Source organism: Podarcis vaucheri (assembly GCF_965113315.1).
Source record: "Podarcis vaucheri genome assembly, chromosome: 7".
Lineage (NCBI taxonomy): Eukaryota > Metazoa > Chordata > Lepidosauria > Squamata > Lacertidae > Podarcis > Podarcis vaucheri.
The window spans coordinates 69558273-69584531 of record NC_138765.1 but is presented as its reverse complement, the minus strand read 5'-3'; the positions used below and the strand labels follow the sequence as shown (position 1 = coordinate 69584531).

The window sequence follows — 26259 nt, the reverse complement described above, 5'->3', positions numbered from 1 at the left end:
CCTGCCTATCAAGGCAAGTGAAAAGCCTGTAATAGAGGAGGGTGATGTAGTTCCTGTACCGCAGTCACCCATCTGTCAAATACCCTTGCTGCCCATTTTGGTAAAGTGCTTCAGGACGGCCTCTGCAAGAGCGTCGGGTTTCCACGGAAGTAGGTCAGAGAGATCCTACTGACAACCGTCAGGGGTTTCGGTGCAAGGTGCCTTTAAGCGGAGCTTCTGGGGGACATTTTGAACTGTCGTCAGCTCCTCCATAAGGATCCCCTCCGGGAATGTCCGGAAACGAATGAGAGAGAAGAGGATTAAGCAGCTGCCGCCGAGCAGATAATCGGAAGCTGCCTTGTCCCTTTGAGGGCAAATGAACTTGTGTGCCTCAGCGAGCAATTTAAGAAATACATAGGGTGTGCTGGCAAAGAAATCAGCACTGTTTTAATGATGTGTTCTTTGTAACAAATAGCACTGGGATAAGAATTAATATACTGCCAGGTTCCAATGACAGGGAAAGCTTTGCCCGTTCTCGGGTTTCACAGGAACACCTTCGCATGCAGTCGGTGGAGCTTTCTAGGTAGAAGAAGGTCCAGGGGAAAAGTAGAGGGTGGAGCCCTCAAAATGAGCTCTGCATCCTCAGTAGGAGTTCAGGATGCTGTGGGGTTTAGAAGCTGGGGTGGGGAGGACGCCCTAGCTTTTTCTTGCCATCTATCGTTCTGCAGTCGGCCTTGGACAACAAGTGTCCCAGCAACTACCGCTGGTGAATCAGTGGTCAACGGTAGCTCTCGTAGCCCAGTTTTAAAACATGACTGGGTATATCACTCCTTCCCTCCCACGCAGCTTGGCTCTTGTATGAAGGGAGCAATCCTCAACTCAGTGCAATTGCATGGGTGCCAAATTCATGCAAGGCTCCCCTCTCTTTTGTTGATGCTGAATTTAGCGTCTGCGTGCGATTGTCATCGGCTCTGAGGACCACGCAGAGAACTTCACCACCTGTAACGCTAAGCCCAGGCCTCTCCTTTGCCAAAAGACCCAGGTACCTTCTGCTAACTAAATTTAATCCATTAATCCCGTTAACAGAAATTGCTATAGAATTGACAACCTTCTCTCGGAGCTTTTGGGAGAAGAATGCTTCCACTGCCTGCTTGTTGTTTCTCAAACGTGACGGTGAGCCGCAAACCGTGTCTTGACGGCACACAAGCAAAATTGCGCCCATTTTGCCCCTCCCAACTCGCAGCAGGGGAAGGCAGACCACAATTCGCAGCCGAGATCTGTTCTTGCCCTGCTTCTTGTGGTTTGATGGAGCCAAGCAAGCCACGATCCAACGCTAAATCAAGGGTCGCAGTTTGTTTCCTCCAAGGCATAAGTGGGAAGGGTGTGATTTGCTCGTGCACCGTAAACTGTGGTTGAGGACTCCCCATGATGCACAGACACAACCATACAAAGCCTTTCTTATTCAAACTTCCTAGAACCTGAAGCTTAATGCCTTTAGCAGGGAAGTGATAGCATATTGTCCGATCCTCCTGTGCGTTGTCGACTTTTCCTTTGACGTTCAATGTGTTTGGTTCCCCCCACCCCAGCCTCCCTGTGACGGCCATTTTGTCTTCTGTGTTCTGTAGAAATGTTTGTCAGAAACTGATACGAATAATCCAGCCCAGGTGGAGGGATTGGTTTGAAAAGAAAGCTGAACATTTTGCACTTTTGATACTCTTGGGTTGGGTGGGTGGGGAATAAATAATTTATTGGGCAAATTGTCTTCTTCTTTTTTTGTATTTGTGAACAGGCCCTAATTTTATTTTGGTTTTGCTTTAAGACTCTTACAGAATCTGCAACTGAAATAAAACTATTTTAATGTGTGTTCAGAATACGGTTTGGTGCTTCCAAGTGACTCTTGATGATAAATTAGTGGTGGCGGCACAGTGCAATTTGGAGCCAACTCTCACACTGTTAAATTTCCATGGCATTGGATTGAGTTTGGTGCCTTTTGTGGGAGACCTTCCTGGGGTTTTCTCTCTTCCCTTTCTCTCTACCCTCCCCTGCCCCCCTCCCCTGCCCTTCACACAATGTAGAACTGAATTTGTGGAACTCAGACACAAGATGTGGCCGCTCAGATGGCTTTAACAGGAGAATACGATGGAGAGGTGTAAATAGAGCCTCCACGTTCAAAGGCAGTATACCTGCGAATACCAGTTAACTTTGGGACAAAGAACAGAGGAGGCGGTTGCCTTCACGCCCTGCTCGTGGACTCACTGAAGGTGTCTGGATGGCTGCCAAAGGAGAGAGGACTATGGATTACATGGACCTCTGTTTTGATTTAGCAGAGCAGGAGAAGCATGGTGACCTTGCGATGTGGTTGGACTCCCATCAGGGATGTTGGGAGCTGCAGTTTAGAAACATACAGAGGACACCCCATTGGCTATCCCATCTTGGCTCTGAGGCTCCCAGGGATATGTTCTCATCCGGCACTCTTTATACATTCATTTATTTGCATGTGCCTTTTATGCAAACTACTACGCTCTTGGTGAAAGGCTGGGACTTGGCTGACATTGCCAGGTGCTCTTAGGTATTGGGTGGCTGTGTCCTGTGCTTCATTTTTTGGTTTTTCTTCCAGCAGCAATGAGGACTAGCAACTTGCGTTTGCTGGTTAGCCATCTCCCATTGTGTCAGCCCTGCACATTTTCAGCTGTCCTGGTTATTGCTGTAGGTGTCAGGAAAGGGTGCTGGTAGCAGGCAGAGAGTTGCACAGATCCAGCAAAGTTAAAAATGCAACGTTCTGATTCTTTGCAGGTCTGCAGGGAGGTCCTTGTGCATTATGAGCACCTGTAGTGTGAATCGGAAGCTTCCCTGGAACGGTTTATGTCCTCTTGACTTGTGGGAGGGCGCACAGCATTTCAAAGAGCAGATTTGCTCCCAGGAGTGCTGTGTTACCTGTGTAAGCAAAAGGAGCAGAAAGCCAAATTAAGGAACTTGCTGCCTCTCCCAACCCTTGGGCTGCTATGGAGAGAGCAATCGGCTGACTGACTATGCTTCAGGGTAGCCAGAGAAGGGAGCTGCTGCTGTGTTTCCCCCACTTAAACCTCAGTTCTCCAGTCCATAAAATGGGGCTTGTAGTGTCTTACTTTTTTGGATGTGCTGCGAGAGGGTCTTCACAGAGCTTAGACATTGCTCTTGTCAAGAGGACCCAAGCAGGATCCTTACATTTTTGGGGGGGATCAAGTATCCCCATTCAGGTTGTCACTAAAGCGGCAGATGCCAAGATACACCACTTACCGGAAGCATCATACATCGGCGCCACTTCAACAAGGTCGCCCCCAACGATATTCAGGCCTTGGCAGCCGCGAATAATCTCCAGAGCCTGTTTGAAAATCAAGAGAAGGTCAAGTGGGTCAAGGGCAGGGAGAGGCTCTAGAATTAAGTGACTTAAATGAGTGGAGGGAAAACGCATTTTATAGTCTGGCCCAGGAGCTGAATGCGGCCCTTCAGACTCTTCTCTCCAGCCCTCGGGAGTCTCTTCAGTCTATGCCACACCCCCTATAGTCAGGCCACACCCCTCTACCCCTGTTTTGCACACTCCAGGAATGTTTAGCCTATGCCGCTAACCCTTGATAATGCCTCTTCCTTGCCTACAAAGGTAAGATTTATATTTGTTGTTTGCTCCATCCCCTTCTGACTCTGGTGTCGTCTGCCACCAGCACATGGCCTCTAAAATATTATCCGGGAGGCCCTTTTGCTGGAAAAGATTCCTCGCCCCTTCTACAGAAGGAGGTCTTTGCGTATCTGGGATCCAACCAGATTGAAAAATAGGCACAAACGCCTGCAACTTTGGAGGTCTTTAAGCAGAGGCTTGACAACCATATGTCAGGAGTGCTCTGATGGTGTTTCCTGCTTGGCAGGGGGTTGGACTCGATGGCCCTTGTGGTCTCTTCCAACTCTATGATTCTATGATTCTATGATTCTAACTGAACAGACTGATGCAACTGGTAACCTCCGAGTCAGAAGAAGGTAAAGCAAAGTCTGCAGTTACTAAGGCCCTACTATGTCGCTGGACTCAGCCAAGGATCAGGGATGATGGGAATTTTCAGCCCAGCAACATCTGGAGGGCCACAAGTTCCCCACTTTTGTTTCAGACAAAGCTCGACCCCCTAGAAGCCAAAGCAACGCAGCAAATGTCTTGTTTAGACCTGTACTGCTTGCGTTTCTGCACACTTATTTTACCTGCGAAGGAGTCAGGCCGGCAATCTCGGGTGTCCCAGTGCCAGGGGCGTAGGCAGGGTCTATTCCATCGATGTCAAAGCTGATATAAACGGGCTTGTCTCCCATCTGCTTCCTCACCTCTGCCATCAAAGGGACTAGCGACTTCATCCAACAGTCTTCTGCTAGCACCACCCGGAAACCCTGTTAAAACACCGGCGAAAGCTTTGGAATGGAGAACCCCAGGGTCATCATACCGATAAGGTATCTAACCTTGCAGCTGTGCAGGTGTAAATTTGCTCTCTGGCCCCACAGCTGACACCTGACAAGTGTTCTCCCATGAAAAGGAACAGAGGAAGGTGCCTCTCCTTATTTTCTTGTCCTTTCAAGACTGCAAACAAGGCTGTGTAGATGCAGAGAACTGAGACAGAAGAAACCAGCTTCCTTAAAATCCTAGAATGATCAAGTTTCTAGTCCTTATCAAGATAGGCTTAAAAGTGTGTGAGCAATGCCTGGTGAACTTTAGTAAGCGGAAAGGGAGAATCCAAGTGAGACTCTCCATGCCTGAAGGTGGGGTTGTATTGTCTAGCGACTAGTGATATCCGGGAGGCAGGACAGAAAATGTGCATGTTCTCCCACAATTTATCCAAGTTGCAGAATCTGGCTTCCTGGGTACAGAATATGGGTAGCCTGCAATTTAAATATTTCAGCATGCACAGAGTATGCAGGCCTGGTTTCCTTTTTTACTGTATTTCACACAGAGAACCAGTGTGTGTTAAGGGTTAGTGTGTTGGATTAAGACTTGGGAGACAAGGGTTCAAACCACTACTCAGCCATGAAGCCCACTGGGTGACCTTGAGCCGGTCACTCTTTCTCAGCTATACTTACCTTGCAAGGTTGTTGTGAGGCCCAATGGGGAGCTGAAAGCCTGTGAGCACTTGAAGCTCTTTGAAGGAAAGGTGGGTTATAAACAAGCACTATATATTCGTGGTTTATTTTTAGGTGCGTAATAACGAATGAGTAACGCTAGGCATGAGTAGTACAGTGAAAAGGGCAGAGGAGAGCATGCAGGCACAGTCTCTAATTGCTTGAGGAAAACCCTGGAGAGGAGGAGACATAAACTGCTGGGGGGGAGGCAGGGACCTTTAGTCTTGGCAACTGCTTCATGGGGGCAAGACCTACTGGAGATGAGCTGCTGTGTGAGATGAGGCCTGTGCAGATTATGTTTTGCTAATAAAGAGCTAATTCCCAACTTGTTCACTGTGATCTACTGCTGGCTGGCTCCTGCCATCTTACCTGGTCTCGGCAATACTTGTAAGGGTCCTGAGTGTAGGAGGAGCCCCTGATTCCAATCTGAACGACCCGTTTGCAGTCCAGGAGTCCCTCGTCCACACAGCGCCGGAACGGCGTCCCGTGGTAGATCTTCTCCCCCAACGCTTTGTCTCCGGTGTCTGTGTGGGCGTCTACATGTACCAGCCCCACAGGGCCGTGCCTGCAGAAGGAAGGAGAGATGCTAAGGGAACAAGATGGCATGACTTGACCACTACTGGGAAGGCGGGAAAGCTTTTTTTCCTACCCTTAGGACCACATGCCCATCTGCCGGGGGGCTGCATGCTGGTGATGGGCGGGGCCAGAGACAAAGGCGGGCGGAGCAGCGGATGCAAATCACACCTTTTGTATAGGAGGCTAGTTTGTACACGCACACCCTATGCCCCTCCCTACCCTCTGCCCACAGAAGCAGAAGCTGCCTGACACTGTTGGTGCCGTTTCTCACTTTACACTCACTTTTCTGCCACGGCTTGCAAGATGGGATATGTGATCGTGTGGTCTCCACCTGCAAGGACAGATAATATGGTTGATAGTGAGATTGAGTCCCCTCCCTCTTCTTTCTATACATTCTCTAATGTTACTTTAACTACTAGGACTTGCTGATCAGAAGGTCAGCGGTTCGAATCCCCGCAACGGGGTGAGCTCCCATTGCTCAGTCCCTGCTCCTGCCAACCTAGCAGTTAGAAAGCACGTCAAAGTGCAAGTAGATAAATAGGTACCGCTCCGGCGGGAAGGTAAACGGTGTTTCCTTGTGCTGCTCTGGTTTGCCAGAAGCGGCTTAGTCATGCTGGCCACGTGACCCAGAAACTGTATGCCAGCTCCCTCGGCCAATAAAGCGAGATGAGCGCCGCAACCCCAAAGTCGGCCACGACTGGACCTAATGGTCAGGGGTACCTAGCCGGTACATATATTAAGATTGCATGTGTTTGGGAAGCTCTGTCCTTGGTGTTGCCAGGATACGATCTAGTTCTTTAGGCAGAATGAGACAGCTGGTTCAGGTGGCAGGTGCTACTTTTGGGGGTTTCTGATCTCTTTTTTGGCTTTGGGATCTTTGGGACTCCTTGCCACATCAACACATGGTGATTAGATTTCTGAAATACTACTGACCAGGAGATTGCCCAGGGGCACCACAGCACCCCCAATTTAGCTGCCACTTTGCGATCAGCTGCTTGGCAACATCCTTACCCAGCGTGAGGGGCACACAGCCCTGTGCCACTATCTTTTGAAAGGCCTCTCGGATTTGCCGGCAGCTATCCTTCAGGTTATACAGGTTGACATTCACATCGCCAATGTCGGCTGCTACAAGAGAATGGTACGGATCTGCCCCGGTGCTTGGATTGAAGAATCTCACCAATGACGACTCAGCCCGGATGTGGCGAGGACCAAACCTGAGGTGGAAAAAAGCAACATCTGTGTTTTGTAGTGCTCAGCCTCCCTGTAGGGCTCTCCCTGAGAGCTGCATTACTTCCTAGCATTCCTTCTGAGGGCCGCATACTGCTGGTGGGAGGGGCCAGAGACAAATGTAGGCGGGGCAATGAATGTGCTTTTTACCTAGCCTAGTTTTTTCACACACACTGTGCCAGAAAATAGGGGGGTTGCCTTTAACAGCCTAACTCCCCTTTTAAGGGACCCAGAGTCCCCCAAGTTTTTAATCGATCAGAGATGAGTGAGTTGAGGCAGGATCCCATGAAAGCAAGGCAGATCTTTATTATTCTGTCCCCCTACCCTGCTTCATAGGAGGTGAGGACCTAGAAACAAGGGTGTACAAGAACTTGCAAAGACTTTAGGAATTGCCTGGTGCCTTACCAAAGACCACTGAAAAAATGTCATACACATGTCACAGAAAGAGGCGGTCTACAACAGAAATTTGAGCATGTGGCTTAGAATTAGAGGGGGGGGGATGGTATACACAATGGCCAGTTCTCTGGTAACAATACCCACACCCACCCACCCACCCACCGCGCTCTGTCCTCCATCCAGGTAAAGCAGAGGGTTTTCTCAGAGGGAAAGGACACATCTCAGCTGGACCCAAACACTCAAGGAGGGTGCAAAGCAAGGCTTGTGAGGTGTGTGGCCAGGGAGGGTCCTGAAGACCAGATAGGCCTGGGAAACAGGTCTCTCACCCTTGCCTAAAGCCCCTGATAAGCTCGCAGCCTTGATGCCCTGGAACTGGGCTTCTGGGTCATTTCCTTCACAAGACAAGGCGGTGGTGCCCCCGTGAAAAAGCCACACTGAGGGGCCCCTTTTAGGCTTTCAGATGAGGCCTAGCACTGCCAATGGCCCCACTCCACACTCAGCTTGGAGCCTGGATGAGTTTTGTGAAGAAATGATTCTGGCTGTTCTGCCTTATTTCCTGATCAAATGATACAAGCATTTGAACATCCCAAAGATGGACATGGACAACAAGGCCAGCAATGGGAGGAAGAGAACTTTCCCAGCTCACTTAAGTTTTCTTGGCACACACCGAGGGAAACGAAGAAAATTGGTGCTGCAGGATGAGATCTCTGAGCAGGCCTGGGCAGGTGGAGGTACCCCAAGGCAGCTGAAAGGGATTCAAGACACCAGCTGGGAAACTGATCTAACAGAACATGTCCAGTTGGAAAGGCTGAGGGGATGGATCTCTCCCCTGGGCTGAAATGGCCTCTGATTGTCAGAGGGACCCCAAGGTGGCCTGGAAACATTTCAGATCATACCCAGGAGACTTGGATATGTTATATAGAATCATAGACAATCCCTTTTGCTGAAGGGAAATTTAGCTATGCTGGAACACACTATTATATAGAATAATAGAATTGTAGAGTTGGAAGGGACACTAAGGATCATCCAAGTCCAACCCCTTGCAATACAAGAATATGAGGGGTTCGAACCTGCAACCTTGGCATTTTCAGCACCACACGCTAACCACCTGAGCTATGTAGGTCAAAGAACCATTGTTTCTCTGTGTAAAATGTTCCTCATTTGTCACAGCTGCAGAGAAATGTTGAACATTTGACTTCCCCGTGGTCTGAGGCTGGCAGAAGGTCCGCCAAGGGCGCATCCTGCTTGCTGGGTTTCTCCTGTCTTGTCATGGGGCTCCACTTCAGGAGATGGTCCTTGCCGTTGAGAGCCAATTCATGCAACTTGCTGGCTTTGAACTTGCAGGATGTCAAACAGGATTTTCCGAACTAAGGAACTTCTTCCTGCTTGCAGTGGGAACTTAACTTGGCTCAGAAATGGAAGACACTACAGGATTAATTGTAGGACAAAAGCATGTGGACTGACTCTGGCAACTGCAGAGATAATAGCTCACAAATTACACATTTCTAAAGGTAAGGAATAACCAGAACATTTCTGCACTGTTTGGTGAGATTTTATGTGTCCAATCTATATAAACAAAATTCTCTTCCCCCACCAAACTGGATAATTCGGCTTTCACAATGTGTTTTGCTGCTTTTATTTTTCTACATTATCTGCTCCGTATTTATTTGGAAAATACAACCTCTGTACTGCTCCTATGTTATGTTTTATAACTTTGTTTTGTTGTTGTTTTGTTGTAATTCTGATTTTACATTAGGAAAACACTAAGAAAATTAGAAGAAAGCCAGTTTGATTCCATTTCAAGCATAAGTTTCAAATAGGCTTGAGGATCAGAATTTGATATTGAAGGGTGGGGTTTGGTCTGCTCAAAATACCTCTGGGGCAAACTCTTTTAACAGTTGAGTCCCGATTTCACTTTTGAGGCCCATCATTGGGCACCTAACACACACTGCTGTATGTGTAGTCTCTGTGCAAATGTCTTCCTGTTTTCAGAAAAACCCACACATAACAGTAGATTTCCCAATGCATCACATCACTTTTGTTTCCAAAGCACGGAGACCAGATTGCTCAAACTCCAAGGAGAATTTTGGAGATACAGCCCCAGGGTGGGTTCATTTCACTGCTAAGACTCTCAGCCAGGCCTGGACTTTGAACTTTGATTGTTGACGCAGTTAGGTAATTTCTGGTTTTAAATGAAATCTTGCCTCTTTTGATGGTCGTGCAAATGCGTCAAAATGTGTGATAGTTCTGCTACTTTGGGGGACCCTCCTGCTCATTCTGCACATTAGGGGAACCCTGGGTGACTGCCCCCCAAAGTCCTACCCTGACAGCACTGTTGTGTGGCCTCCCTCCACCCAAGCCTAGTTTGTAACGCAGCATTCAACCCCTTCCCAAAGCAAACCCACTCACCTGGCCCCAGGACGGTTGGAGGTCCCCGTGTCAAGAGGGACCCCCACAAACGCCACATCCAGACCCTCTGCTGAATTCTGGATGGGCAGCTTGAACATGGAGCAGACCCCCACGGGTCTGGCCACGAACTCCGCACTGGGTGGCACATTGAAGCGGGCATCGGAGAGAAGGCGACGAGGGAGAAAACTCCCGGTGTAGAAACTTTCAAAGAAGGAACCGCAGGGAGTTCTGGGCAGGGAGCCAGGCCAGCCTGGGTTAGCCCTGCTGTTGCTGCTGAGCTGCTGAGAGCGACATGTGCTTGTCAGGAATGTTCTGCAGGACACCTGCTTGCCAACGGCAAGTCTGGTTTGACATGCCTTCCCCTGCAACAGGGCTTTGCGCCCCAAGGAGCAGAAGATCTCCATGCTGAAGCCCCCAAGACAGGATACAGCTGGTAGCTTTAAAGATTTCCAGGAGAGACACTCCCCCCGTAACATGCACAGCCAGTGGGCCTGCCTCTCTGCCTCCTCCCTTGACGGGTTCAAAGGGCACAAATGAGAAACAGAAGCCTGAGAAGCCTCTGCAGTCAGTGAGACTTTTTTCTCACTAGGTGGCACTGTCTCATTTCCAGCTGGGATTTCAAGATATTTTTTTTCCAGGGTGGAGAGGAGAGACAGTGATTTTTACCATGCCCAGTATGTGTGTTTTAGAGTTGGTGACTTATTTCCACCAGAAAGCCTTAGTTGCTTAAGAGTTGTTTAAGTTCAGCAACACAACCACCTTTTTTAAGAGGAGGGTGAGGTTATGCCAGCTTCTATTGATCTTTTATTTCTTTCTAGCCAATTCTCTCCTGCTCCAAAAAAACAATCCCTTGATCTTTAGGAGAGAAGCTGTTAGGTCATAGATCAGAAAGCCCTTTATACCTATTTTTAAGGGAGGCAAACGAAGTGGTCCACATAGGGCAATCACACCCACTGGCCCCCATCCTGCCTGCAGCTTTCCAACCCTGAACCTACGCTGAACCGTCCCTTGTTAAGAGGGATTCACGCTTCGAACTGGCTTCGAACTGGCAGCGGACAACATGCAAAAGGGTCAGATAGCAGGTGATGGGAATGATGGGAGGTGGAAGACATTGGCACAGAACCCAAAATCTCCTGCTCCTGCCCTTTTAAGCATTCTGCTGCCAGGCAGTTCTGGGTTTTGACCCTTAAAACCTTAACAAATCGTTCAGTAGGGAAAGAGAGAGAGAAGGGGTGCTCTCTTGCACCTTTTAATCATGTAGACAAAGGAATGTCTGCATGTCTAAGTGAGAAATGGCCTTTAGGACTTGACTTGTTTTAAAACAAAAGCTGAGATTCTCGGAAGGCTGAGTTTTGCTACAAAGGATTAAAATATATGATGTGCAGCTTTGTTGTGGAATGTACACAGGTGTGTAATTAGTATCTGAAAGAATCCATCCAAACTTTTTGAGACCCTCACTCCTTCACTATGGCTGTTCAGAATGGGGATGCCTGTCACAGACTCCCTGGAATCTGCCCTCCCTTAGTGCCACAATGGTATTCGGTCCCTGGTGCAGAACAAGAAACAGAATGTCCAAATACTCTTTTAGTGTTTAAGTAACACACACTTTATTTCACCAATAGGTAACCTAATTCACTCTCCCGACTAGCAATAAACACCTCAACAGCTACCAAGTCTAACTAAAGTAATTAAGAATGCTCAACACAGGCTAACTATTAACACCCCAAAGTGATTCTGTAGAACATCAACGTTTATTCATTCTGCCAAATGAGAGGTGGCTCAGTTAGCCTACTGTGATGCTAAAGCTTAGGTAGATACTTCTCTCCCCCACCCCAGCCCTTTCACCTCTCCTCTTGTTGTTCATATAAAGAGGGAATAATCCAGGGACTCTTGCACCCTCCAGCTGGGGTTTGCAAAATTCATGGGAATTGTTTTATAGTTGCAGATGTCATGTGAACCAACACCCCCCACCACCGTTTTTAAGTCTTAAAAGTCTCCAAAAGTATATGTGACAGGTCTGGGATTCCATCAACTTCCTTTCTAGTATTGAGATACACACACACACACACACACACACACACAGAAGTCCTGTGCCACTAAAGCATCCTTTAAACTGCTTGGCCTGGTCGCTATGAATGATCAGGAATTCCATGCAGGCAAACATGTGGAATCCTTGATAGGCAAGTGATTGGGATGGCAAAGCAAGGACAGAATTTTTTGTTGCCAGCTGGATCATCAAAGTGGTGTGATGCTTCTCTTTTTTAATTTAAAGAAAAGAATCAAACTTGGAACATTTGGATGTCTTAAATGCAAATGACCCTTCACTGCTCCTACCCCAATTAGCAACAAAATATATGGAAGTACTCCAATCCAAATGGAAGGTGCTTTCTCCTCCTGATTCAAAGTCCTCCTTTCACTTTGCTTCCCTATCACATTCTTGTCCTTCACACAGACTCTCCACCCCTACTTATCTATAACAAGGATTAGGCATCTCTCGGCCCCAAGCTGTTGCTGGACTGCAGCTCCCAATTCTCGGAAGAGAATCACTGGCCAAATGTTGCAGCCTCCAACATCCTTGGGGGCGGCGGCTGGCAAAGGTGAGCCATTATTTAGAAGATTACATCCTGCCTTTCAATCCCAAGTTGATTTACAATTATAATATACACCAACATATATACTCAAACCCAAAATCCATGCCACCAGTGGCTCTTAGGCAGGGACCAGTTTGTGCTTCCCTTCAGCTCTGCATTCACAAAATATACAGCTGTTCTTTCCAGCAGGTGTCTTATCTAAATGAGTTTGCTTTGTGCTCATTACAGTTCAAGTAACTCTTTGTTTAAGGACCATTGCAAGATTTTATTGGTGCCCTGTTTAGATTAAACGTATTTATCTTTTTGGCTCTAGAATAGTTTCCTTACTTTCCTTGTTGTGCTCATTCACGGATTAATTAACAATTGAACAATTAACATGCATTTTGCCTGGGGAAGTCTAGAAGGACTAAGTAAGAAAGATCAACAGAGCAATTCTATAGAGGTTTTGTTTCAGCTGGGGTGCATGGAACTGGTAGAGGAGCCATCCCCTCCTAAGGCCCCTGCTAGGCTCACAGGACAGAAGGGGGGCGCTTTTTCCTTTACCCCACTCTCTATTGCCCTGCTCCCAATCCTGCGTTCTTCATTTCTGTAGGAAGGAACTCCAACTCCAGAAGTGATGTATCACTTTTTCTGTCAGGGGAACAGATCTTTGGATGGGTCACATACAAAAGAATCCAAAGACGGGTAAGAATTCCTTGATGCTGGGAGTGGGCTGCTTCCCTCCCTACCACCAGTTGAAGCAGTGTCATGGTAACGCTCCTCCAGAAGGCTCCCCCAGCAACTACCAGGCAGCAACTATTATCATTCCTAACCCTTGCTGGCCCTGCTGGCTACTGGGGCCAATGGGAGTTGGGAGACATCTGGAGGGTGAAAGCCTGACACGCAACAAGAGGACTAAGGGGCAGTGTGAAAATTATTTTGTGAAATAAGAGAAATAAAATCTCCTCCCCATTTTCCTAAGGCTCTGCATGAACAAGGAGCTGCCTGGGCAATACTCCAGTCAAAAGGGGCAGGAGAAGCTATTTCAGACCCAGTCCCTCCCCCTTCTGTCTGATGTGTTTTCCCTGGTAAAGTAGAGATGGAGGCAACTGAATTCGTAAATCCAAGGGCACTCGATTCTCCATCACCCCCCCCCCCGGAAAAATACTGGCATGAAACCACCCTCAGATATCTAAGCAGAGGGGGGAAAGAATGTAGTTTCATCACGTTTTTTAAATGGCAAAAAATTAACAGAGAGAGAGAAAAAGCACACATTTTGTATCAGCCTTCCCCAATCTGCTGCCCTTTGGATGTTTGAAACTACAACTCCCATCATCCCCCTCTGAAACATCTGGAGGGCACTAAGTGGAGGAAATCTATTTTGCATCAATGCTACCTCCCCTCTCAACAGAGACTCTTAAGATGTTTGAAGCAGAGACCCAATTCTTGAAAAGGAGCTATTGCAGCCAGTTACTCTGTTTTCAAAGCAACACAATCAACCTGAATTTTTCTGCTGGCCAAATGCAATGACCGCATCAGGTTTGTTTAGGGTTTTTTTTTCCATCAGAACCAAACCCAATCTACCTTTACAATGAGAACACTCCAATCCCTAGAAAGTGCTTCTTACCTACAGTATTTTTTTTCGGCCTGCAAGGAAGAGGTAGCTTAGCCAGTTTAAATGCTTTTAGTGGAACATCAGAGGAAATGTCAACAACAGCTGTGAGCAGATCTGAGCCCATCACAACACTATGCTCCTCCAAGAGTGGAGCAGGGCAGCTGCCTCAAAGAGATCTTCATACTCCAGGTTTGCCAGAAAGCACCTCTTCAGCGTTGTTTCGACTTTGCTCCCATCTCCAAAGCGATCTGTCAATAAGGTGGCGAGTGATTGGTGAAGAAGCCAGCCAACCATCTTGGCAGGTCTCAGGTCCTCCAGGCTGAGAGTATCACCACCCCAGAGACTCAGGTGGAGGACGTTGGCTGCAACGCGTGCAGAGAGCCTCTGAAATAGGAAAGGAGGTGGGGAAAGTCAAAGGAATGGCGGAGTTTGCTTTCAGGTGAGCACCTCTGGTGTCCCTTTCTCTGGTTTCTGTTTGCAGACTTCCCCACTGGAATGAGGTACATTCTCTGGGGGAAGGGGGAGAATTGTAGAAAGCACTCAAACACAGGCAAGGTGCTAGTGTATGCCGTTGAGCCCAATCAACCATGGTAAACCAGCAAATCCTGGCTTATCAGGATGTGTGAACACACGCCATGCTGGGCTAGCTAGACAAACAGTCTGACCTGGCCTCAGGCAGCTTCCTAAGTTTCCAGTTGTTTAAAATAAAATTAAAAAGTGTACAATTCAGAAGATTTGGGAAAGGTTTGTATAGTCAGCTTTGCACTCATTGATACCATTACTAAATCAAGCCTTCGGTGTCCTAGGCCCAGTCTTGTACGATGTTCTTCCAAAAGAGACTCAGTGGGTGTTCTCAGTGTTAATTTTGGACATTTGCTGAAAACCTTCTATGCTGCCTTTTCTACATCTTTTCTACTCTTAGGTGGTGATCTGTGATTCTGGTGTGTGTGTGTGAGAGAGAGAGAGAGAGAGTGAGAGTGGGGTATATATATATTTATTTATTTCTGCCTGCCCCCCCCCCCGGCCATTTATTGTCATACACCACTTTGATATGTTTAATGAAATTGGAGCATATATGTATTTACTTATAAGACCATGCCAGCTACCCATTCTTCCTGACAAAGATTCCTGGGAGTGCCATATCCTCTATTATTGTATCAGCCACAGCTGGTCCAATGAAAGCCATTTGCCTAGACTGTACTACGGTGGCAGGTGAAGCCCAGCCCTCTGGTCTCAGTCAGAGGGTCTTTTGCAGGATACTGGCTTCTGGGCTTGTATGGCCATTGCTAAGCAAGATGTGGGGAGGCGTGGAAGCCCTTGTGAAAAGAAGAGAGCAACTCTCACCTTGGCCGGATCCCTCCGAAGCAGCAATCCAACCAGCTTCCTCACTTCCAGGGGTACAGTTTCTGGCAAGGGTGGCAGATCCTTATCTTGATAGCTCCTGCTTTCCAGAGCAGCTCCCCCTTTGCCGTAGAAGGGGTTATGGGCACCAAGGATCTCATATGCCATTGCCCCAACCGCCCATGTATCTGCTTTGCTGTAGTCTATCATAACCCCGGGGCCGGGGGTAGCAGTGACCACCTGTCAGGAAACAGATATGGAAAACAAATCTTCAGACAAGGTCAACCAAAACTTTAAATGCCTCCAAGCAGGTTTCTTTGCTTGCTATTGTTTGGAGGAGCAGCTGATAATTAATGGGATCAGGAGAGGCATGGAGGAGAGAATTTGAAGCTGGCATATACTTTTTGGTAAAATGCCACTTTTGGCACAGCAGGGGCAGAAGGGATAACATTGCTTCTCAATGCCCACTTTGATCGTATTAATTATCGGCCTAACCCAGAAGCTAACTGCATTTTTAAAATGTGCACGTGTAGTGCAAAGGCACATCAAATTTGGAGTAGTTCTTAAAAAAATAAAATACAAATAAATTTTCAAAAAGAAAGGTTATACAAGATTCTGCAAAGGATAAGGTTATCAAATGGGATCTGGTGCCTATATACGTAGCCCATATAAAATTATAGATCACTGTCAAACAAATACAGTCATAAAATAAAGCCAAAATAAATAAGCCGCAAGTACATGAATGTGTAGAAGGTAGCGACTAAGCCATAATGGTTAAAGTTACAAAACACAAACCCTATTATACCAAGAGAAATAGAGAGAGATAGAGAATTACCTCTGGCGCCATGAGGCAGCCGTTGCCCCCACGATCCACATACCAACTGGTAAAAGGGAGTTTCAAGCCAATTGTTTTGTCAGCCAAACAGCAGCCAAAATCTGAGATGACCAGCCCTGGACACCCAGCTGCAAATGATGGCAAGGGAACAGAGTTACATTCTGAACAGACACACAGCAGCCCAGCTTAGCACTCAGAATGGACAGCAGAAGCAAGTCTCTAGCGCTGTAAACCCGCCCCCGCCCCGGGAAGGTTCCTTCAAGGGGCATATATGACACCACATGTGCAGCAGGTTAAGACACGGCTTGTTTGATCAGCAGCACTACAAACACAGTGCTTTGCTGGCAGCTGACTGGGGTTTCCGGGCACAGCGCTATGCAAATATGGGCCACCTGACATCATTGTGGCATCAGATTATTGACAGGTGGGCAACCCCATCCATCCACCTGCCAAATGTGGCCCATGTGGGGTGGGGAGGATCTCAATCTGGAATGATTTCTCTGATAGCAGTGTTCGGGAAGGGGTCATAAGACACTTAACTGTTATAATCAACTCAAAACTGTTATACAAAGCTACATCATATTTGACTGCGATAGTTGCATATGCATGGAATGTTTCTTGCGGGTAGGGATAAAGGATGTATTTTCAGAAACTGAAAAATAATGAAGGCTGAGGTGGGGAGCGTTAACCCCACCAAACCAGTGCTATGCTCCCAATCTAATTCACCACCACCCTTCATCAAGTAAGCACACAACTCTGCATCAGGAGATGCACAAGCACGGATTTCTGGTGCCGCCTTTAGCTGCGTCCTTCGTTCAAGACCAAATCTTTCCCCTGCAGTTTCTGCCTCATCGTCGTGCTACAAAGCATTTCTCAGAGAGAACAGAGCATGTGCTTCTACTGTGGACGTTAATTACTCTGCTCTGCTTGCCCTTACTTGTCTCCTGCCCACTTGAGTCTCAGTCAGGCTGAGAGTAATTAACATATCCAACGCCAGAAACTGACAGTGGGCCAAAAGCGCTCTGGGCTCTAGCAGAGCGTGAATTTGCCCTGGGATTACCTACTGCTTAACGATCCCAAAGCGCTGAGTTATTAGCCTATTTGTACTTTGGGACTTCAGAAATTGCTGCTGTGCAGCCAGGCAAACCACAGATGTCCAAAATCAGGGAGTTGGAGAAAACCCATCGACCAATTTGCAACTGTGGGGCTGGAGGGCAGCCAATATGGTCAGGCCATTTTGGGTGTTCCTATCACCACTTTGCCTACATTTAATTTTAAGGCTGGAAGAATCCGTTCCTCTAGCCTAGTGCATTTCTGCCTGAGACAGCTTAAGATCCTCAGTGGACAGAGAATGGGCTCTCCTCAACTCCATTTTCCCCATTTGTTACTGAAGTATTAGCTCAGTTGTAGAGCATCTGCTCTGCAAACATACATAAAAGTCCTAGGTTCAATCCCCAGCATCTCTGGGGAGAGACCCCAGTTGGAAATGCTGAAGAGCTGCTGGCAGCCAGTGCAGCCAATATAGAGCTAGATGGAGCAAGGGAAAGACTCGTTATAAGCCAGCTTCCTAGGCTCATTAGGAGCAGCCATTGCTGACTGGCAGAGCACTTGCTTCACATGTCAAAGGTCTTTAGTTCAATCTTTGCCATCTCCATTTACAAACCTCTCTCGGACGGAGACCTGAGAGAGCCACCGCCAGTCAACACTGGCTCTACTCAATAGACCCAAAACATGGTCTGACTCAGGCAAAGGCAGCTTCCTGGGTTGTCTATAACCTAAGTGCAAGAAAGATGCATCTTCTAAGCCAGGCGACACAGCAGCACCGAGACTACTTGGAACATCCTGTGTGACATATAATGGGGAGTGTCCCTTCCAAGAGGGCACCTGCAATTATTGTTTATGACATTTGTAAGGTGACATTCCAAACAAGTTCTCTGCATGATTTAATCATCACACCAGCCCTGTGAGGTAGCCTAGGTGTGTGCCCCAGCAGTGATTCGAAGCTGGGTTTGCCCCATCCGAAGTGCTTTTTGTTGGTGATATGTGATGATGAGCAGCCTGATGCCAGGGTTTTCTACCACTCCTCTAGCATTTTTAAGATCTCTACCTGTTTTCTCCATTCCAAGCACAATGATCCTGCTCATCACTTCTCCCTGACCAGATACATGCACAGGTTTTGCAGCTGCGCTACGTACCGGCGTCAAACTCAACGAGGATGTTGTCAGACTTCACATCCCTGTGAGCCACTCCGTGTCGAACGAGGTGGTCCACCCCTTCCAGTAGCTGCAGGATCATCATGGTGCCCAGGTGGGCAGCTGGGCTCCTGTCGCAGAGATACTGGCGGAGCGTACATGGGTAGCTGGATGGAGCAAGCAAAGAAGTGGCAGCTCATTAGTGGGGTTCCAGAAGCAACACCTAAATCTGCCTGAAAATGGTAACATTGCTTTCTCTACATCCTTGCGGGTGCAGTGAAGTAAACATCATTTTCATGCGGGAATGAGCTTGTTTTTTGAAGTCCTAGATAGCACAGACATCTCCCATCCAACTCCTTCCTTGCTTGCTTTGGTGGTATAGGGCAACATGAGGAGCCCTGTTGGATCAGGCCAAGGACCCATCTAGTCCAGGCACCCATGGGAAGCCTGCAAGCAGGACCTGAGTAATTCCTGGGCCCACTTTCCCTTACAATGTCACCATGGAATGGGAGATGGCCCTGGCATGATGCTGCTCACCAACAGCAGCAGAAAGCTTGAAAAAGCACGGGAAGGTGCCTTTGCTATGGGGTATTTGAAATAAATGCACCACATCACCAGAAATTTAAGTCAACCTTCACTAGCTAAAAGGTGTGGGCTGTTTCCTTCTCCAATATTCTCATTCTCTTTCTCTTTCTCTCTCTCTCTCTCTCACACACACACACACACACACACAAACAGAGAGAGAGAGAGACTGTTGAAATGACTCCTGAAAATTATGGCTCAGAGCAATTATCACCCTGCACTCTTCAGAGCACACTGTCTCTTTCCTAGGACCTGTTTCTGACTACCCTTGCTTTCTGCTTCTTGACCCATCTCCCTGCTTCAGCTACAGCTTACTGTCTGGCCAGCTTCCTCCAAACCGCACCATGGCCTCATCCTTAATGGAACTGGACATGATGTGGAGCTAATTCTGCTTTCCTCATTTTCTTTCTTTCTTTCTTTCTTTCTTTCTTTCAAAAAATCAAGTTTCTAGTTCTCGTGGGTTAAAAATGATGAGGGCATTAACCGCAGAAAGCTCCAGTGTATTGGGGTGATAGTGGAAGTGGAATCTCTTCCTTACCTTTCATCTTCCAGCCTTGCATCTTAACTAATCATTTAGCTATACCAGCCTTCCCCATCCTGTGGCCCAACAGCTGTTGGACTCCAACTCACATTTGCCCCAGCCAGCATGGCCAATGCTCAGGGATGATGAGAGCTCGGAAACTACATTTGCCACTCGATCACTGTTGTTGGGAGCAGAGGATCAACTTTTGTCCCAAACCATAAAGGTTAGAAGCCACACGCACTTTGCAACCATACAATCCATTGACCACCCTGCTCTCTCCCAACTTACTTTTTCATCACTAGGAAGAGTGTGCGGCTGTGCCCTATTCCAGAGGGATTCAGTGTGGAGGGCAGAACATCTGGATAGTCCACTGTTGCACCAGGAAGCAGTGGGACGTGTGATGTGAATGCTCGAAGCACCTGGACTATATTTGGATGAGGTTTCAGCCTCTTCTTCCCGAAGACAAGTTGCCTATTTCAAGACAGTTTGTTACCACTTACAATCACTTATCATTGCTATTGCAGATTTAATTAGCAAAATGAATTTGCAATCTCTTTGTGGTGTGTTTTCTCACAGCCCAGCAAAGTAGGCCTTTATGTTTTCTGGGCCAGGGTAGAAGCTACATTCAACCCAGCTCTTCCATGGCCAGGTATAATTTTTTGTCATTGATTGCTCCATTCTCTATAAAAATGTATTATTGTCCTATTATAGCCAAAGAATGGCTGAGCTATTGGGGGCTGTGCCTTGATCTTTGTTTAACATCCTTGTGGCTCTGACTAGTTTCAACCATATACTGGAAAAATGACCCATGGGTTGCCTGACCAGAGGTTTGGAACTTTGCTCCTGGGTGAAGGTGCCATTTATAACTACAAACAATATGTTTTAACTGTTGCATAACAACTGCTATTATTTCCACAAGGGTAGCCATGTTATTGTTTTTGCTGCAATGAAGATTAAGAGTGTGGCACCTTAAAACACTAAAATTATAGCATATAAGCTTTTGTGGACTTGAATCTGCTTTGTTAGATCCATTAACAGTTGCAGGAACACAGAGGAGAGGGAATTGTAAGCAATAAGCTCAGAGGGAAATGAAATGCTGGAAGCATGAGGGTGCCAACTCAGAGCTAGAATGTATTCAAAATAAGAACAGTGACCGCTTTACAGTATCAGTGAGAGGTGACAAAGAAATCTACTTGGCAGTGTTGAGTTAATTATCATCTGTACTGTGACAGGAAACTATTGTCTCAATTCAGACTCAAAGACTAAAGCTGTGCTTATTTTGCATGCATTCTGATATCTAAATGGATTGTCACTGTCTGCTGGGTTTTTTGCACCTCATTTCCCTCTGAACTTACAATTCCATCCCTAACCACATGTTCATATACCTGCAACTAAGAATAACAAGCAGACTCTAGTTCACAAAAGCTTATGCCATAATAAATTTGTTAGTTTTTAAGGTGTCACAAAACTTTGTTGTTATTATTTCTAAGGTACCATAACAGTTTGTGCTGCCTTTCCAATTTACCAAGGCAATCTAGACAGGTCTCTGACTGCTAGGAGCTTATGAAATAAAACAGACAATGAGGAAAGAAACAGAAGAAAGGACACAATGAGTCAAGGACAGGGATAGTAGGACTGTTACTGCTGTGCATTATTACTGTGAATGTTAATAAAAGAATAGGTCTGCACCCTGAGCAGCTTACAATCTTAATTAAGTTGCATGTACTTAAAACAGCCTTCCCCAAACTGGCGCCCTTGAGATGTGTAGGATTACAACTCCCATGAGGCTCAGCTCCCTCTCCTACATAATCAAAATTAACAAATTATACCTGGGAGGAGTGATCGCACCAAATTCTCCAGATAAGGCCGAACCGCTGGCTGGAACAAGCTCCTGTGACATGGAGTTGAGGATGCCTTCACTTGAAGAACCAGCCTGCAAGAGCCCAAACATGATTCATTTTCCTCGTGTTCAAATGAAGGCTGCCTCATCTAAATACAGTGGTACCTCAGGTTAAAGACGCTTCAGGTTACATACACTTCAGGTTACAGACTCCGCTAACCCAGATATAGTACCTCGGGTTAAGAACTTTGCTTCAGGATGAGAACAGAAACTGTGCTCCGGCAGCGCGGCGGCAGTGGCAGGCCCCATTAGCTAAAGTGGTGCTTCAGGTTAAGAACAATTTCAGGTTAAGAATGGACCTCCGGAACGAATTAAGTACTGAATTCGATTTCTGCACCACCCATCCCCATTTTGATGCAGTGTATCATAAAAAGAAGGGACGTGGGGAAATCTGGAGATAGGACTACAAAATACGTAAGGTCCGAAACACCCTCCTTTCTCCAAAAATAAAAAAATCTCTTAGCAAGATATGGCAAATATCTTGAAGCATAAAACAGCTTTTTAAAAAGAAGAGGGTTCCAATAATGGCAACAATGAGATTTATATTTGGCTTTGAGTCACATGTATTATCTCTGCAATCCTCCAAACAGCCCTATGAGGAAACCCAGTAATAACAATAATGAAGAGAGGATAGAAAATAATGGCTGGAAAGGGAGCTGTTAGGAGGCTTCTTTTCAAATTAATTGTAGGAGGGCTTTTAATGAGGCCCAGAACTCACACAAGTTTTAAACTCATCAGGGACACATTGGTGGGATAAGACGTGAACAGAACACAATTGTGCCGATTTTAATTCAATACACCTGCATTTCCAGTTCCCATTACCTGCAAGAATATCTCTCAAACACTGTTACTTTTTAAACTACATTGTGGGCAGGGGAAAGAAATTATAACCCAACTGCCTATCTTTATGGGCCACTCCCCATCTACTTGTGCCTCAGTTGTTGAATTTTACTGAAGTTTGTTTCTGCATCATATTTGATACCATGTTTCTAATTTGTTTTTATTTTCTGTTAATCTGCCGGCCGATTCCCATTCAGTGGGATGGTCCAGGAGTAATGCCAAACTGTGGTTTCTGGTACAACATGAATGAGTCTCAGGTTCACACAATCCCTTGTGCATGAGGAATATCTACTTACTTACTACAAGGGAGGTCACAGGAAAGAGCCTTTCAGTCATTTTGGAACTGAAGAACAATGACTGAAATGGCATCAGGTGAACTGGAGCTAGAATGCTTATGCCCACTGCCCTTGCTCACGTATTTTAATTTAATTTTACTATTTATACTCTGCCCATCTGACTGGGTTTCCCCAGCCACTCTGGGTAGCTCCCAACAAAATATTAACAACACTATAAAACCTCAAATATTAAAAACTTCCCTGTACAGGGCTGCTTTCAGATGTCTTCTAAGAGTCATATTTACTGAACCCTGATGTAGAAAGCCTTAAGACAGCAATTCCCCCAGTTCAAGTCAAACCATTGTTTGCTGGGTTATCTAAACTAGTTCGCATGGTTTAGGCAACACGGCAAAGTATGTTTTGCCAAGAATACGGAACGAAGGGAGGGAATCTGAACAAGTATGGTGAAGCGATAGAAGAGGGAGTGCACAGGCAGAGTAAGGACTGGCCACTGTGGTTTGGCATTATGTTCCTCAAATGTTTTAAAGGATTTCTTTAAAAGCCACCACTGCAGGAAAAAGAAGCACTCTATTTCCACCACCATCGGACACTGTATTTTCTGATGCTGCTGCTTGTGATCACTGTGAGAGCTGCATTACTCAGGCAGAACTGTTGTTTTGTTTCCAATCAAGCTATTCATTATGTTTTTCTTCTCCCCAGAAACCTATCGCACTTTTCAGAAGAAATAATTGACACCATGGTAGCAACTGCTGGCTCTTGCAGGACATATTTTAGATTAACATCAATTACTGCTCCACTGGACTGAGGTTTCAATGCACTTTCCTTCAACACCTGAGGAGCAAACCAAACACAGGATCCTCACCGAAATGTTCCACATCATCTTGATAGCCAGTGGGAAGCCAGTTCTCCAACAACCAACTTGGCAGAGCTTTCCCCCTCCAGTCTGGGCATCTGAACCATCGCAATGATCAAAATGATCAGCTTCTGGCTCCGAACTTGCTTTGTGAGGCATGGCAAAAGGGGTGGTTGCTTCATACACAGCTGCGCTGCAGCCTTTGCCAATAGATCGTCCAATGGAATATTCTTCCAATTTGAAGCCTTGCTGGCGGAATAAGCCCAGGGGCTCTTTCTGAGGTTTGTTCCTCTGGATAAATATTGTCTGGATGGGGGAAAACAACAACAACAAAAGAGAAAATGCAAATCAGAATATTATGCTTATGATAACGGTGCTTTTCAGTCGGCTCCAGACAGCTCCTGCAGAAGGAGAGGTGAGACAGTGTCACCGCATTTCAAATAATGTGTACAGTTCTAGCTAGTAAAGGTAAAGGGACCCCTGACCATTAGGTCCAGTCGTGACCGACTCTGGGGGTGCGGCGCTCATCTCGCTTTATTGGCCGAGGGAGCCCGGGTACAGCTTCCGGATCATGTGGCTAGCATGACTAAGCCGTTTCTGGCCAACCAGAGCAGCTCATGGAAACACCGTTTACCTTCCCGCCGGAGTGGTACCTATTTATCTACTTGCACTTAGGGGTCCTTTCAAACTGCTAGGTTGGCAGGAGCAGGGACTGAGCAACGGGAGCTCACCCCGTTGTGGCGATTCGAACCGCCGACCTTCAGATCGGCAAGTCCTAGGCTCTGTGGTTTAACCCACAGCACCACCCGCGTCCCACAGTTCTAGTTGCATTAAAAAGGTAAGAGTTGGAAACAGTTCAGAAAAGGGCAACCAAAAGGATGGAGTCTCTCCCCTATGAGGAAATATTGCAGCTACTTTTCTACTTAGAGAAAAGGCGAGTAAGAGGAGACACATGATAGAAGTTTATAAAATTATGCACAGTGTGGAAAAAGCGACAGAGAAACACTAGAAGTTGTGCCCCCCCCCAAAAAAACCCTCTGAGATTACTGTCCGACTAAGGATCTGGGAGGCATGGGTTCAAATTCCTTTTCAAGCCGCAAACCCCAATGGGGGAGACACTGCCTCTCAACCTAACCTACCCCACGACAAGGTGGTTGTTGGCATTAAAAGAAGAGACGGGGAGGGCCATGTATTTTATCAGCTCCTTGGAGAAAAAGAGGGGCGTATAAATGCAATCAATTATTATTATTATTATTTACTAAATTTGTTAGTCGCTTTCTCTTGCCCAAAGCAACTTCCAATCAAACAACCACCTTAAACTCTATGGAAGGAAGTGTGGGACGGGGTTGGTATGGAAATATAAACGTCCTAAATCTATGCTGAAGTCCGCCCCCCGTTGCCATGGTAACGAGGCCTAGCCCGCTTACCTGGATGCCCTTACAGGCCTCGTTCGCCTGCCTCTGCTCGGCCAGCGCCGGCTCCAGAAGCGCCAGCCCGAGGCCGAAGGCCAGCCCGAGGCGGCGGGGCCCGAGGGGGACCCGCGGCGCCATTTGCCGGAACAGCAGCAGGCCCGGCGACGGAGGCCCGCCGGTCAGGCCCAGCCGGGCCGCGGCCTCGCGCAGGAAGCCCGGGCGGGCCGGCGGCGGCGGCTGCGGGCGGCGGGCGAGAAAGGCGGCCGGCTTGGGCGGCGCAGGAGGGGGAGGCGCTCCCCCGAGCCAGCGCCACAGCAGGCCCCGGCCCAGCCGCGCGCCCCTTCCCAGCGCCTGCCGAAGCGCCATCTCCGCCCCGCTGCCCAAGACGCCCGGACCGGGGCTGCCGCCGCTGCCCTTGGCCTCGTCCTCGCGGTTCTTGTTGTTATTGTTGTTGCTGCTGCTGCGGCCAGGACTGTGACGCCGCAGAGGCGGGGCCTGTTTATTCTTAGGCCGTGGTGGAAAGGAAAGCGGGCAAGCCTGTCCTCGGGCATGTGCAGAGCGCAGCCTGCGTTCCACATCGGTATATTTCGAGTACAGTATCTTTACTATTGCTTTTATTATTTTGAAATCAAAACGTGCGGCTTTAATCTTCCTGCTGTTATGTGGTTTGATCTCATCCATTAATAATAACAATTATTAATAAAAATGTATAATAATAAATAATAATTTAAGTAAATAATAAGTAATTAAATAATTATATATTATTACTATTGAACTATTTTTATTTATTTAAATTAATAATTATAATATATATAATGTAATTAATAAAAATGTGTAATATACTTAATAATCATAATTTAAATAAATAAAAATAATTAAGTAATTATTATATATTATTACTATTCAACTTTATTTATTTAAAATAATAATAATAATAATAATAATAATAATAATAATAATAATAATATACACACAACCCACCCTATACCTGGAGGTCTCAGGGTGGTTCACAGAACAAAATCAAAATATAAAACCACAAACTATATAATAAAATAAAAACAATAAACCCAATATCCCACCCCCCAAAAGCCACCACATTTTCAAAGGGCATAGGATGCCAATCAAATCAACCAAAGTGCCTGGTTAAAAGGAACTTTTTTGCCTGGCTCCTAAAGGTATATAATGAAGATTATAACCGCCCCCCTAATCCAAGGACCACAGGGCAGTTTACAGTATAAAAACACAAAATGTATAACATAATAACAAAGGAAACACAAGCACATTAAATGGGGGGGAGGATTGCTCCCCCATTTAATGTGCTTGTATTGGTCCTTGTGCCATTGAGCATGTGCTGAGTGCAGCCTATATTACATATTGGTATGTTTTGAATGCTTTAAAGGTGTTCTTGGTTTCTTTCTTTTTTAACTTGTTGAGTGTTCCTAACTTAATCTACCCGTGGTTATTCGATTTATTGCACATTATGTTATACTGTGTATTGGTGCCACCTGCTCGTGCCAAATCATTCCTGGGCTGTGGTGGACAGGAGTACTGTTGAGTTAGTGCAGAATGCACCTACACACACAGAGAGA

The 26259-nt window shown here is 46.6% G+C and overlaps 2 protein-coding genes across 2 annotated transcripts; both read right to left on the bottom strand.

Moving 5' to 3' along the window:
- Positions 1–409: 409 nt before the first annotated feature.
- AGMAT (agmatinase (putative)) lies at positions 410–10218 on the bottom strand. The gene is made up of 7 exons (XM_082230269.1): positions 9712–10218; positions 6691–6893; positions 5962–6010; positions 5473–5668; positions 4201–4380; positions 3256–3340; positions 410–2913 (listed from the first exon to the last, which is right to left on the bottom strand). Exons 1-7 carry the CDS (start codon positions 10185–10187, stop codon positions 2840–2842), a joined length of 1263 nt encoding a protein of 420 aa, XP_082086395.1. The 5' UTR covers positions 10188–10218; the 3' UTR covers positions 410–2839.
- Positions 10219–11792: 1574 nt separating this feature from the next.
- On the bottom strand, positions 11793–25073 carry PINK1 (PTEN induced kinase 1). Its single transcript, XM_082230133.1, has 8 exons — positions 24686–25073; positions 23268–23564; positions 21199–21302; positions 19658–19840; positions 18268–18431; positions 16073–16200; positions 15241–15477; positions 11793–14280 (listed from the first exon to the last, which is right to left on the bottom strand). The coding sequence occupies exons 1-8, from the start codon at positions 25034–25036 to the stop codon at positions 14020–14022; spliced, it is 1725 nt and encodes a 574-aa protein (XP_082086259.1). The 5' UTR covers positions 25037–25073; the 3' UTR covers positions 11793–14019.
- Between the last annotated feature and the right edge of the window lie 1186 nt (positions 25074–26259).

Bases quoted from the DNA above. Each gene is read 5' to 3' on its own strand.
- PINK1 (XM_082230133.1), bottom strand. From the start codon at position 25,036: ATGGCGCTTCGGCAGGCGCTGGGAAGGGGCGCGCGGCTGGGCCGGGGC. The intron at 18,432-19,657 runs GTAAGTTGGGAG...TGCTCCATCCAG, and splicing joins CTCTTCCTAGTGATGAAAAA to CTACCCATGTACGCTCCGCC. The intron at 14,281-15,240 runs GTGAGAGTTGCT...TTCCTATTTCAG, and splicing joins TTCGGAGGGATCCGGCCAAG to AGGCTCTCTGCACGCGTTGC.
- AGMAT (XM_082230269.1), bottom strand. From the start codon at position 10,187: ATGTTACGGGGGGAGTGTCTCTCCTGGAAATCTTTAAAGCTACCAGCT. The intron at 6,011-6,690 runs GTAAGGATGTTG...CTGTCCTTGCAG, and splicing joins CTGTGTGCCCCTCACGCTGG to GTGGAGACCACACGATCACA. The intron at 3,341-4,200 runs GTAAAATAAGTG...ATTTTCAAACAG, and splicing joins CCGGCCTGACTCCTTCGCAG to GCTCTGGAGATTATTCGCGG.